The sequence below is a fragment of the Rosa rugosa genome, chromosome 2 (assembly GCF_958449725.1).
Source record: "Rosa rugosa chromosome 2, drRosRugo1.1, whole genome shotgun sequence".
In the NCBI taxonomy this organism is placed as follows: Eukaryota; Viridiplantae; Streptophyta; class Magnoliopsida; order Rosales; family Rosaceae; genus Rosa; species Rosa rugosa.
In genome coordinates this window covers 35,512,794-35,524,692 of record NC_084821.1, presented here as the reverse complement: position 1 = coordinate 35,524,692, position 11,899 = coordinate 35,512,794, and the positions used below count along the sequence as shown (strand labels likewise).

The 11,899-nt window shown below is 37.9% G+C and overlaps 2 protein-coding genes across 2 annotated transcripts; one reads left to right on the top strand and one right to left on the bottom strand.

Moving 5' to 3' along the window:
- The first annotated feature begins 1,941 nt into the window (after positions 1 to 1,941).
- Positions 1,942 to 3,433, top strand: LOC133732494 (uncharacterized). Its single transcript, XM_062160057.1, has 3 exons — positions 1,942 to 2,398; positions 2,738 to 2,926; positions 3,016 to 3,433. Exons 1-3 carry the CDS (start codon positions 2,141 to 2,143, stop codon positions 3,172 to 3,174), a joined length of 606 nt encoding a protein of 201 aa, XP_062016041.1. The 5' UTR covers positions 1,942 to 2,140; the 3' UTR covers positions 3,175 to 3,433.
- A 211-nt stretch (positions 3,434 to 3,644) lies between these two features.
- Positions 3,645 to 8,846, bottom strand: LOC133732493 (transcription factor E2FB). Its single transcript, XM_062160056.1, has 14 exons — positions 8,533 to 8,846; positions 7,361 to 7,547; positions 7,176 to 7,235; positions 6,937 to 7,022; positions 6,774 to 6,862; positions 6,589 to 6,643; positions 5,774 to 5,826; positions 5,611 to 5,661; positions 5,427 to 5,475; positions 5,252 to 5,317; positions 5,087 to 5,163; positions 4,739 to 4,961; positions 4,278 to 4,347; positions 3,645 to 4,164 (listed from the first exon to the last, which is right to left on the bottom strand). The coding sequence occupies exons 1-14, from the start codon at positions 8,713 to 8,715 to the stop codon at positions 4,034 to 4,036; spliced, it is 1,380 nt and encodes a 459-aa protein (XP_062016040.1). The 5' UTR covers positions 8,716 to 8,846; the 3' UTR covers positions 3,645 to 4,033.
- Between the last annotated feature and the right edge of the window lie 3,053 nt (positions 8,847 to 11,899).

The following is an 11,899-nucleotide window of genomic DNA, read 5'->3' as shown; positions in this document are numbered from 1 at the left end:
CTTGTTCCTACTCCCAAGTAGCTTGCCCGATTTCTTCTTCAACATCACCAGAGTGACATCCATCCAGGAACGGAGGAAGTGAGCCTTGAAGGTCGCAGGGTTGACCGGTGGGCGGGTCAGTTGCTTCCCAATCAGAAAAGATTTGGAAGACCGACGAATAGGGCCGCCACCAATTCTCCCTAGATCAGGAGCACTACCTCCCTTTGCAAGCGCAAGGGAGGCAGTACAGCTAGCGGTGATAGCATCAATGGAGGCCATGTGGTTGAGTGAGGGTTAAGGGTGAGAGTCGTAGAGAAGAAATCTAGGAGAAGAGGAGGCGAGGGTGCCGTAGAGAGCTAGGGTGAGAGAGAAATCTCTCCTAGGGTTTTTTTTTTTATTTATGGGGGTTGATATATCAAATCATTAACTGTATGGAGGATTGATGTATTATTCTGGTAACTGTATTTAGGTTTAACCTAGGTTGTCGTTGGGTATGTTTAGATTTTTTTATTATTTTTAAATTAAGGGTATATTCGAAAGGGAGCTTCTATTCATACCTCCAAATTTGGCATTTGGACCTCCCTACTTAATAGATCTCTAACTTACTTTTACAAATAACCAATTTGCTATCTACACCTCTCTAATTTTCCTATAATACCCATCGTCCAATAAAATCAATAAAAGACTTTTTTTTCTTTTTTTAGATTCTATTCATACTTTCAAAAATCAATAGTTGGATCTTCTTCAGTTTTTGAAGATTTGGAATTGCAGCAATTTTTTTTTTTTTTTGGAAGTTCATCCTCCATATACAACTAACAGAGGTGCTAGCACTTTTTCAATGAATTGTCGACTCTTGGTTAGCGTAGGCAACAATACCATGTTTGCTCATCATCTCGTATAAATATGTTTTCCAAGTATTATTTTCATTGCATTTAGGTGTCATTGTCCCTAAACTGATTCTCTCCTACTTATTTCCATAGCAGCTTGAAATGAACATGCATGGTCTTTTTGTTTTAGATATGTATGGGATAGTGGAGGAAATTACAATAATCAACCATGAGTCTAGTGCATTCTCCATAGATTTATATCATATGGTCGAATTTTTCATCATACCTATAGAATAGTTCCACATAAAATTGCTCTGCACTGATGATGTGCGGGAAGATCTTGTGGACAACTACCCATTGTTGCGTTTGTCATATAAACATGCTGGAGTACTGCTTTTTGTCACCGCTCGTTCACATGTTTGATTGCATGCAGAATGCGTAGGGCTTCATCAACTGAGGTGTCTTTGTATTTCCCATTTTCTCTCCTTTTATTTTTTATTTTTTTTATAGCGCAGTGATAGATCTTGTAAATTGTCAGTTATGTGAGCAAGGAAGTCTATCACTTTATGAAGACAAAGTCAAATTTAGAAAATTTTGACTTCAACGTTAAATAACATTTGGCGATATATATTTTAGGGTTTACATTGGAGGAGAAAAATTTCTAAAGTTGAAGACTATTACTGTTCGAAGAGATAAGAAGAAATTTTTTTTTTTTTTCATTTTTTGTGTCTTTATTGGTAATTTGACATGAGTTAACAAAGTCAACTATTACTTGGAAAAAGTGAAATGTCTAAATACTAATTTTAGAGATATGAATAGAAACTCCCTATTCCAAAAGTAAAAAATAATTCAAAGTGTGTTTAGATTTTGCTCGATTCAATCAGCAAGACCCTTTTTCTTTTCTTGGGCTATACTTCGTTTGCTTTCCTTCAACACTTCTTTTTCAAAATTTGATCTTCTAACCTTTGTAGGTAGGTAAGACAATTTTTTTTTCAATATAATTTTTTAAATTTTTTTAAAATAATAAATAATAATAACAACAAGAATAAAAAATTATATTTTTAGTCTTCAACCAACAGTTGAAGCCCACTAGGAAATGAGCATATGCGCACATAAATGAAATTGAAGGGATAAAAAGAGCTACTTGTCTTGTGTCATAGCCTCATGTCGAGCAAGAGAAAACAGAAACCTTGTGCTTCTTGCGTGGTTCAAAGGGATTGATTAAAGTTTCTTCTTTCTCAGTTCTGAGGCTTTGCTTTGTCTTCTCTCCTCAAAATAGAACACTCGATCAGTAATATGTTTGATTAGATACAACACTTTGGTAGGCAAACAATATGGCAACAGCTCTGCTGCTCCCTCCTTCTCCTTGTCTTTCCTCTGCTTCTTTCTTGAACAACAATGGAGAACTAAGAAGTTGCTGCTGTGCCTCTATTCAACAATCCAAGCGCAATTCTCACTTGAAAGGTTTAAGAGTCAGAGCCCTCAAAGAGAAAACGGAGAAAATCGAAAACCCAACTTCATCTTCTTCACCTCCTAAAGCTTCAGCTGAGGAAATTGCCAAGAAGTATGGCCTTGAAGCTGGTCTCTGGAAGGTACCCTTTTCTCTATTTCAACTTTTTTCTTGGTTTCTTGGATCTCCCAATTGGTTTCTTGGTGCAATTTCATAGTTCTGTCGTATGCAAGTAAATTGAATAAAAACTTCAATTGGTTTTGTTGCTAAGTGAATGAATGTTGAATCTTTGTTATGTAGAACAGACGTTTAAGCTAATTACTTGTGTGCTGCTTTTTTTACCGCCTGTTTTGTTGTAACAGTTTATAGTTGGTATTACTAAGCTAATTTAAGTCATCCTGCAGTCTTGGACTGGAAAAAGTCCAACTGCCATCATCTTTTTAAAATTCTAACCAAGAATGTTATGGAAAAATAAATGCAGATATTCAGCTCAAAAGAGGAAGAAAAGGAAGGTGAAGAGAAGAAGTCAAAGGGTGATGAAGCCAAGGAATTGCTAGCTAAATATGGAGGGGCATATCTGGCCACCTCTATTGCACTGTCCATTATATCGTTTTCGTTGTGTTATGCGCTAATCAGCGTCGGCGTTGATGTCCAAGCTTTGCTGCAGAAGGTACAAGCAACCATCATATCAACTCTCTGCAGACTCAACTTGTTTTATGTTATGCACTAATGGTTACTTTCCATTTTACTGTGTTTCAGGTTGGAATCTCAGGTAGTGAGGCTGGAGAGAAAGTTGGAACTTTTGCTTTGGCATATGCTGCACATAAAGCTGCATCTCCAATTAGGTTTCCTCCGACTGTGGCTCTCACTCCAGTAGTCGCCAGTTGGATTGGGAAGATAGTCGGAAAAGAGAAGTAACTTCTTCGGTTACTTATCTCACAAACGGGAGTTTTGTTTCCATATAACATCAACATGTAAAACTTGTCTTTCCCATGTAGCATTCAAGGTTGAACTCTCCTAGTCCTTAAAACGAGTTTTTATGATGCAACTTAGCTGGTGTAGCAAATGTCTAAATTGCAGAATTTGGTGATGTATTTTGATGCGGCAAACTGACTCCTGGATTCAATCATAATGCAATTCTACTTATAAAATTGCTGCATCAAAAAGCTATTGTTCATGCATAAAGCTCACACATATACATACATATATAGACATATACATTTCTACAATCATGAGCCCCAGGGGATGTGAACAATTTTGAGACATGATTGAAGAACGCAGCCTACATCTGTATATGTACATCGTTACACGACCCAAAGCTTTGCAAAGACCAAGGCTATAGACCTTTCCAAGGCAACAATCATGAAGAAAATAGCTAAAAGGTAATGGAAAACTTAATGGGGCCGGAAGATAATTCCTTTTTCCATTTTAGGATACTTGCGCTACGGAAACTTATCTATAAGACGATATCAGACTTACTTGATCATTTGCCTACTTATGATACAACATATTGATATACAGGGATGCATGAACAATTTTAACCTTACCACTAAATCACATGAATTGAGTATAATTATATTACATTACTGTACAACCAACTAGCCACCTCCATCTAGCTTCCTATTTCTGCACATGGATCTTCAGGGAACATTTAGTCATCTCTCAGAAACCTTTCATCCAACCTTGGCGGTAAAAAGATAGTAGTGCGTCACAGGTTCTCTGTAAACAAGTCTGCGTATCTTCATTAGATCCATTATGAATATTTCATTTCTAGGTTTTAACTCCTAGTAGGGTTGGCTGTAGAAGGTACTTCCGTTGCACTCGACGGCAGAGTTTGTGCTCGCGGTGTGACATTACCCATGGAATAATCTTCATTAAGTGCACCAAACTCATTCCATTCAACTCCAGCTAGTTAATAGTCAAGAAACTCAGTATTCAATGCCCAAACATTATCCTAAGTGAAATATACCTTCAAGTAAAAATGATAAAAGAAATAAAGACATCTATTTACAGAAGGATACTTTCTGTTCTCCATATGTCTGTGATGCTAACACTAGCGTCATCCGATAAAAGCCAGTAATCTGCATCACACTGGAAAGGTAACAAACAACATTAACACTGTAAATCAAACTTATTCTCTTAGTAGAAACATGAAACACTTAACATATGACACAGCTTTCTTACAAGATTCTTAGAACCAGACATGGTTCAAGAACTAGAACTCCAGAAAATGGTTCACCATTAAAATACTGGAATTGCAAAAGATTTTAACAAATAGGAAGCTTCCATTACAATTTGTCCAACTGTTAGTTACTGATTCTAGGATAACTTTCTACTCCGACATCCAAAAAGCAGAATATGTTACTCTGCTCAGTTATTTTTTACCAGATGGACCGAACAACCAATAGGAAACAGCAACATTTTTAGAATATTGCATCTTTTGGATAGGTAAAAGTAAAAGCAATTTAGATATCAAACTTACATTTACATCTGAGGGAACAATCTTCATAATCCCACTCATGAAGTCCTGAGAAGCAGTGGGATCAGCGGAAACTCTATGATCTTCTTGTCCCTGCATTTCAACATGCTTCCCCGTATCCTCAGTGACAATTGTTGGAGCTGGGTTTTCACATAACCCCGAAGTTGAGGGGATACTTCCAGGTTCTTCGGCACCATTAATCTCCTCGAACTTCTCCTCAAATTGACTAGAATGGTAGGTGAAGAGAGAGGGATTATGAAAATCCATTGTCATTTTCAATTAAGCCAGCAGGAAAAAAAAAATTAACTGCTGCTCTCAAAGTAAAGATAATGTAACGTCAAGGAACACTACCTGACAAGGTAAACATCTATTGGACCCATCATGCTTCGCAGGACCATCCTGTATCTCCTTTGGGGATAGTCAACAGCCTAATACATGATAGAAAAAGTTCACTTAAAGAGATCCATTGAAAAGATAAGATTAAATTTTGGTATGCACTGTTCGATCCTGAACTACCTCATCAGGATCTGGGACTTCAAGAGTGGTGCCGTGGGGAGCTTTAATCGCTATTAAGGTTTCATTCTGATAAAAACAAAAAATCATACATTCAGTTCATCAGAAAAAGGAAAATGTTTCGTTAGAAAATACAGAATGGGGTAACAATGACAATAGCAAACACCAAAAAATTTACCTGAAAGCAGGGTAAGCCCTTGATGTCTTCTTCAGTGACAAAAAGCCATCTACCAAAATAAAAATGTATACATAGATAAGAGTTTGCATAATTTGCAGGCTAAGCCAAAAATAGGCTATGTTGAAAACTAGTCAATGATGACTTCACTAGAAAGAAACTGAATATTAGAAGTATAGAACTTTACTTCTTATTGCTTTCCTCTTCACTGAGATTGCTCAATCTTTCCTGCATTTCTCTGAACAAATAATAACCTCAGAACAATGCAGAGGTTACCAAAAGCATAAAGCTTAAGAAAATAATAAAAGGTGAGTAAATCAGAAGCATCAACCAAGGAACAGCAAGATAACCTTATTTGCTCATCTAATCTGCCCTCCTCCGTAGATAGGTTTTCAACTTGTGCCTGCAATGAAAAATATTGTGAATTAGCCCAACCCTGCACCTTTACCACATTCAATCAACAGTTGACATATTTTATGAAGAATCTATCATATCTGAATTAACATCCGCCATCACACTAATCTAGCAGGCGCAACTAAACATACACCTTATCATACTCTTTCCAGCAAAGAGCACAACACCTGCTTTGTCAGGACAATCATTAAATCCAAACACCTACACAAAACTGGAACTGGACAATACATGTGCACTGAAATCAAGCAAACTCAACTAACTAAAGTCATTTCAAACTATTGAATCAAGAACATAATCTTGCTTTTCCATACCAATGTTCATATTCAAATGCATTACTTAAAGAAACATAAGAACAAAATAGGAACTGGACAAAACATGTGGACTGAAGTGAAGTGACAGATGTTATAGAACATGTGGAAAAGTATGGTGGCTGACTAGTAACTTACGGCATCATGCTGCAATTCAAACATGCAAAACAATTGCATTGCAAACACAAACCAGTGAGCACAAGAAGTTTTAAACTTTTACTCTCATTATATCCTTTAAATTGGCTAACACTATCCACTCAGGTCGGGAATTAATGCTGGGCAACATTGGATGTTGACACTTCCAAAATGATAGGAGATCAAAACAAGAAAAGTCATGAAACAAAAACAAACAGCATGTGCATTACAAGCAAACAATAATAGAATCCATACAAGAACTATCCAGGCTCATGTATGCCAAGAAACAGGTTATCTTAATTTCATACCTTCAAACCATCATAGTTTTCATCTGCGTCTCCTGTCCTTGTGGCCTCAAGTCCCCTAGTCAATCAATAACTCAACTTCTCAGTTACTTCCAATGAACAGTGGATATTGAATTTTCACAGATTAATATAAAGTGGACAAAACAACTGTAGAACTGAAGGAAACAAATCCAACCAATGTTCCTTACTTCCACTGAATTCTATTTTTCAGCTTCTTTTCTATGAGGCCAATTCCTTCGAGAACATTTGTTATGTCATATATCCGTCTCTTTTGTACCTATAACAAAAGAAAAGTTACTGTTAACAAAACCTTGAGACAGGATATATTAAAGCAGAAAGGAATATAATCACCTCTAAAGTATCAGCAGCTTTATTGAGATCTAGAATACCATCTTCCGCATGTTTGATCAGATTGATAAACTTCTTCGTTAAGAGACCTAAATGAGATAAACAGGACATTATCTGTAACACTTGCACATGCAGATTCACAATTTTAAATATACTAACAAAAGAAAGTGAAGTTACTGTTCTCATTCAGACGCCTGAAAAAGAAAAGATTACGTTTCTAGGAGAGGCATATGTATTGTTACCTAGGGAGCTGTCATAACGACAAGGACCAGCAGGAGTAAGATTAGCACCCGAAGGAGAACCTGTCAATTATAGAGATTATATGCTAGTGTCTTTGGACGTAAGTAGAATAGCAATTGAACTTTGCAGGATAGATAGTAGAATTAGAAGTATGAGAGCCCATCACATTTAGCCTAATAACACTCACCCACGTTGGAAGCAGGAGTCTGCGGCCCAGCTCTATTGAGCTTTGAAAGCCTAGATGCTTTGTTTGCCTTTCCCACCTTGACTGGCACAGGAGTTTGAAGTGGGCTATTAACTATGTCAGTGTACTCAGGAGCAGCTGTCCTATCATTAGGCTCGTCATAATCTGCCGAATCACTCTTCCGCTTTAGCTGCCAATACACCAATCAGTATTTGAGAAACACAATACAGCACAAAACAAACAAATAATATCACATTACAATTATGAGTATGAAAATTACGGTTGAATTCACATAATGAAGGTAAATTAGCTGAAATACTGTCAACAAATCATAAAAAAGCAGCCTATGTTTCAGGGGGAGAATGCTGTAGAAAGAGAACCGGAAATTTTCAATCTTCTCTACTAACATTATTCATCAATCCATACTACAGGTGTATGCTTACGTGTAGTGCATTCAAACATGTGCAAAGCCTCACCATCAAGCACACAAATTTCCATCAAGCACAACTACAAGGGAAAACTAGTAATTTCTTTGTTCTTTTGTAAACCCTAAACCTAAACCATATTTCACCGCATCTATGAAGCTTAGCTTCAAAAAAAAAAAACAATCAACTGCAAACTTGGAAATTTGGCAAAGAGAAAAGAAAAAAAAAAAAAAAAACTTGGAAACTGTAAACCCTACCTAGATTCTACACACTAAATTTAAACAAATCGTATTCATACTACAAACAAACTCACAAAATATGTCCGAATATAAATAGATGCACTCACCAGGAATGCACCAGTCCATTAGGATTTTAGTTTCTACATTGCTATTTCTCTAATAGTATTATAACCCCATAAGACCATCACTTCATAACAAATCAAAAACCTAATATGCCTTTTCTTCTTCACTTTCCAATCTGCCAATAACACCTACCTTTACCATGATCTAGATCTCCTCCCCACACTTTCATCAAAATACCACAAATTTCTTTGAAGATTGAACAGTTATAATCACACTAACAGCAATTCAACACCGCCGAAAGTCCCAACCTTTAACTCAAAACCCCAGCCAAACACACACCATCAACTAATCCCAATCACTAATTCCAGCAATCTCAGCCTCAGCTACTAATACCAACCAGATCTAAAGCACAGAAAAACACAAGAAGACTGAGGCAAGGAAGACTCACGGGGGGCTTGACGGTAATGCCCTCGGCGGGCAGGTGATCGGGGGGCGGCGGCGGCGGGCGGCGGTCGGGAGCGAAGGCGTGGTAGTCGAGTGAAGCAGAGAAGGGCGGCTTGAGGGAGGAGAAAGGGAGCTGGCGGTGGGGCGGTTGGGGAGGCGGGGGGTTCGGAGCGCGGTAACCCGACATGGGGGGACCCGAACCGGATTGAAGGGAGGGATCGAGAAATTGGAGGGAATCGGAAGAAAATGAAAAGAAGCGGGAGGGGGAAAATTTTGGGGGATTAGGGTGAGATCTGATGGTGGTGGGAAACAACCAAAAAAATAAATAAATAAAAAAGCGGGAGAGAGAGAGAGAGAGAAGAGAGAGAAAGAGAGAGAGCAGAATACGAGGGAAAGGAAGGAAGCGAGGGAAATTGGTTCGGATATTGATATGGAGGGAAGCACTCACCCTTTTTCTATTTTTTTATTTATTTTATTTATTTACTGTTCATTAATGCCATAGTTGGTTTTTTTTTTTTTTGTAATTTAAAAAAAAAAAATTTCAAGAAAAACATTTCAATCTTTTATGGAATGAATTGCACAGTTATTTTATTTACCAATTTGTGCAAGATTGTTATGACACCCTTCTCTTAATTGTGGTCATCCACTTCTCAATGCTTCGATTCATGTATTTAATTGTTGTTCAAATATGGGATGGCGGTTCGTTTTTCAATTTGAAATCATTTATTTTGACTTGTATTTTTAACTTTTAAGTGTCATGAGGAACGTCAACACACCATTAATAGATGATTGTAGCTCTTCCGCGACACCATACTTACTTTGGTGTTATTGATGGCCTTAGTAGTACTATATTTGAAGTGCCTACTTGGATTTGAGGTCCGAGTGTAAATTCACAACCTCACTCTATTTGTCACACTTGTGGGATTTTGGAGCATGCTACCATAAAGTTCTCCAACATCTCAGTCGACCTTGATTTCGACCTAAAAGGCTGTTGTCAAGACAATTTTTTTCTTTGAACTAAATCCATCCCACATATGATAGGGTTTCTCTATGTCATGATTATATAGTTGTACGGATATTGAGTTGTACCACAGTTTCGGACCAAAATAAAAGAGTTGTACCACAGTTGCATGCATTGAGAAGTGGATGGGTTGGATTTATCTTCTAAATCAATGAAGAAGATCAAGAAGTCTGGCTCACATGAAATGAAATAAAAGTGCATTTTATTTACTAGGAGACGAAGTAGGTCGTCCTAATTCTACCTGTGTAGAGTGACTAGAGTCATCAGATAAAAGCATCAGGTGGTGAGTTCTCTTTTTACTAGTGTACAATACCTAGTCGGAGGCTTGCTTAGGTAATAACTTATTTAATCATGCTTTTTTAAATTAGTTATTATATATAGTTTTGCTCCTTATTAGTAGAATCGACGTCCTCTTCTTTTTCAAAAGAAAGAAAAGGGAAAAGAAAAAAAAAATTTAGTGAGCATACTGGAGGTATTCTAATAGTAACTTATGTTTTTGGACCTTTGTCGAAAAAAACTTGTGTTTTTGGACCAAAAATTTTAATCATGATCAAAGGTATTGTCACTGCATCTAAAGGCAGATTTAAGGCCATGTTTGGTTCACGGATTTGAGGAATCATGAAAGGAAAGTCGTTCCTTTCCTTTGTTTGGTAGGCACAAACTTGAGAACTATTTTCCTGACAGAGGGGAAAATAGGGTGGAAGATGGTTCCTTTAAGAACTAATGGGATTGATTTTGAGAAAAATTCAGCTACCGTCCCCAAACTATGCTGCCAAGGCCAATTTGATACCCGAACTCTCAAAAGTACCAATGTGATACCCAAAGACCTAAATTGGCATCAACATGATACTTCCGTCCAAAATTTCTGACGGCGCCGTTTGTTTGCTGACGTGGCAAGCAAGTGGGTCGAAAAAAAAAATGAAATGACCTATTTACCCTTTTTTTTTTGTTAATTCATTTTTTTTCCTTTTCTTTTCATTTCTTTTTCTTCCTTCTTCTTCTCTGCTTCTTCTTCTGGGATCTTCTTCTTCTTCTTCTTCTTCTTCTTAGGGTTTCGCGGCGCCAAGGGGCTGAAGCTCCCAATCAAACCGGTCGAAGAACCTGCTGGTGCCGAGAGGATCAACGACCCGTCGGCGTAAATTGGGGCTGTCGAGTTGTTGAGCGAGACGAGGCGGTCAGCCGGAAGGTACCATGAGAGAGTGGTCGTCGAGCATGGTAGCGATATTGGCGCCGAACGGGAGGGACTTGAGTGATCGGACAGGGAAAGCGATGGGAGGAGGTGGTTAGTGGAGCTGGGTTCGTCGGAATTTGGTGTGCAGCGAACCGGTGCCTTCTCTTGAATCCGTTTCTTTTCTTCGGCTTGGGTTTTGTTGGGCTGTTCGATTTTTCCTCAAATTGCAGGCGTTGCTTACTAATTTGGGTCTTGGTACAACGTCTCTCTCTCTCTTTTTCTGCAAATTTTGGGCATGTTAATTTGTGATTTATTTAGTTAGTTTCTGTATTTAAACTCAGATGGTTGAAGAATTCAGAGTTAAGAAGATGGTTGAAGATGTTAGAGTTGATAACATGGTTGAAGATGGTGGAGTAAAGATGGTTGAATACTTGAATTTGATCATAGGAATGAAGATAAAGCTTCGGGATTGAGTAGGGGTGAAGATGATGAACTGGAGAAGGGTGAAGATGATCAAGATTATGATAGCAGCTCCACATAAAAACAAAGCAATTCAGATAAGTAGATAACCACAAAAGAGAGCATAGCACCTGTATCGAATCTTGATGCAATTCTGCAAATACTAATGGAGGAATGACTGAATGAGGAATCAAACTCTCATGAGAGCATAACCACAGTCTCTTCTTTTTTTTCCCCTCTGTTCAGCTGTTCGTCTTAATGGGATTGAATTGATTTTGATCAGATTAAACAACCCCTTGCCCCTTTGTATAATTGTATAATTGATTTGAACAGATTAAACAGGCGTGCTCTAGGGAGGCGTTCTCCAAATACCAAGGTGCAACAAGCATGCTCCAAATATTCTTCTACTCATGGTTCTGCTTCTAAAATCCAAGAATTCTTTATTATTTACTATTATTCCAAACTAACCAATCAAAAGATAGGTGAGATATATTATATTTTCATGTGAAGCCAATCACGTGGAGAACTAGGGGGGTGCCAATATTAATAATTGTGTGTGTAGAAACTCAAGTCAACTAGATTGCAAGCAACAATTACATATGCAGTCAAAAAGTTAAGGGGTGCCACAGGAGTGCGAGGGAGATGGATTTGTGGCAGGAACGGGAGAGGATCTCGGCGGCGTTAGTGATGGTTTGGGCGGAGGAGAAGTAGAGGAGAGAG

Excerpts from the sequence above, each read along its gene's own strand:
- LOC133732494 (XM_062160057.1), top strand. The coding sequence starts at position 2,141 with ATGGCAACAGCTCTGCTGCTCCCTCCTTCTCCTTGTCTTTCCTCTGCT. Across the intron at positions 2,399-2,737 it reads TTGAAGCTGGTCTCTGGAAG|ATATTCAGCTCAAAAGAGGA; the intron begins GTACCCTTTTCT and ends AAATAAATGCAG. Across the intron at positions 2,927-3,015 it reads TCCAAGCTTTGCTGCAGAAG|GTTGGAATCTCAGGTAGTGA; the intron begins GTACAAGCAACC and ends ACTGTGTTTCAG.
- LOC133732493 (XM_062160056.1), bottom strand. The coding sequence starts at position 8,715 with ATGTCGGGTTACCGCGCTCCGAACCCCCCGCCTCCCCAACCGCCCCAC. Across the intron at positions 6,644-6,773 it reads AAAAATAGAATTCAGTGGAA|GGGACTTGAGGCCACAAGGA; the intron begins GTAAGGAACATT and ends TTGATTGACTAG. Across the intron at positions 5,662-5,773 it reads AGATTAGATGAGCAAATAAG|AGAAATGCAGGAAAGATTGA; the intron begins GTTATCTTGCTG and ends TTATTTGTTCAG.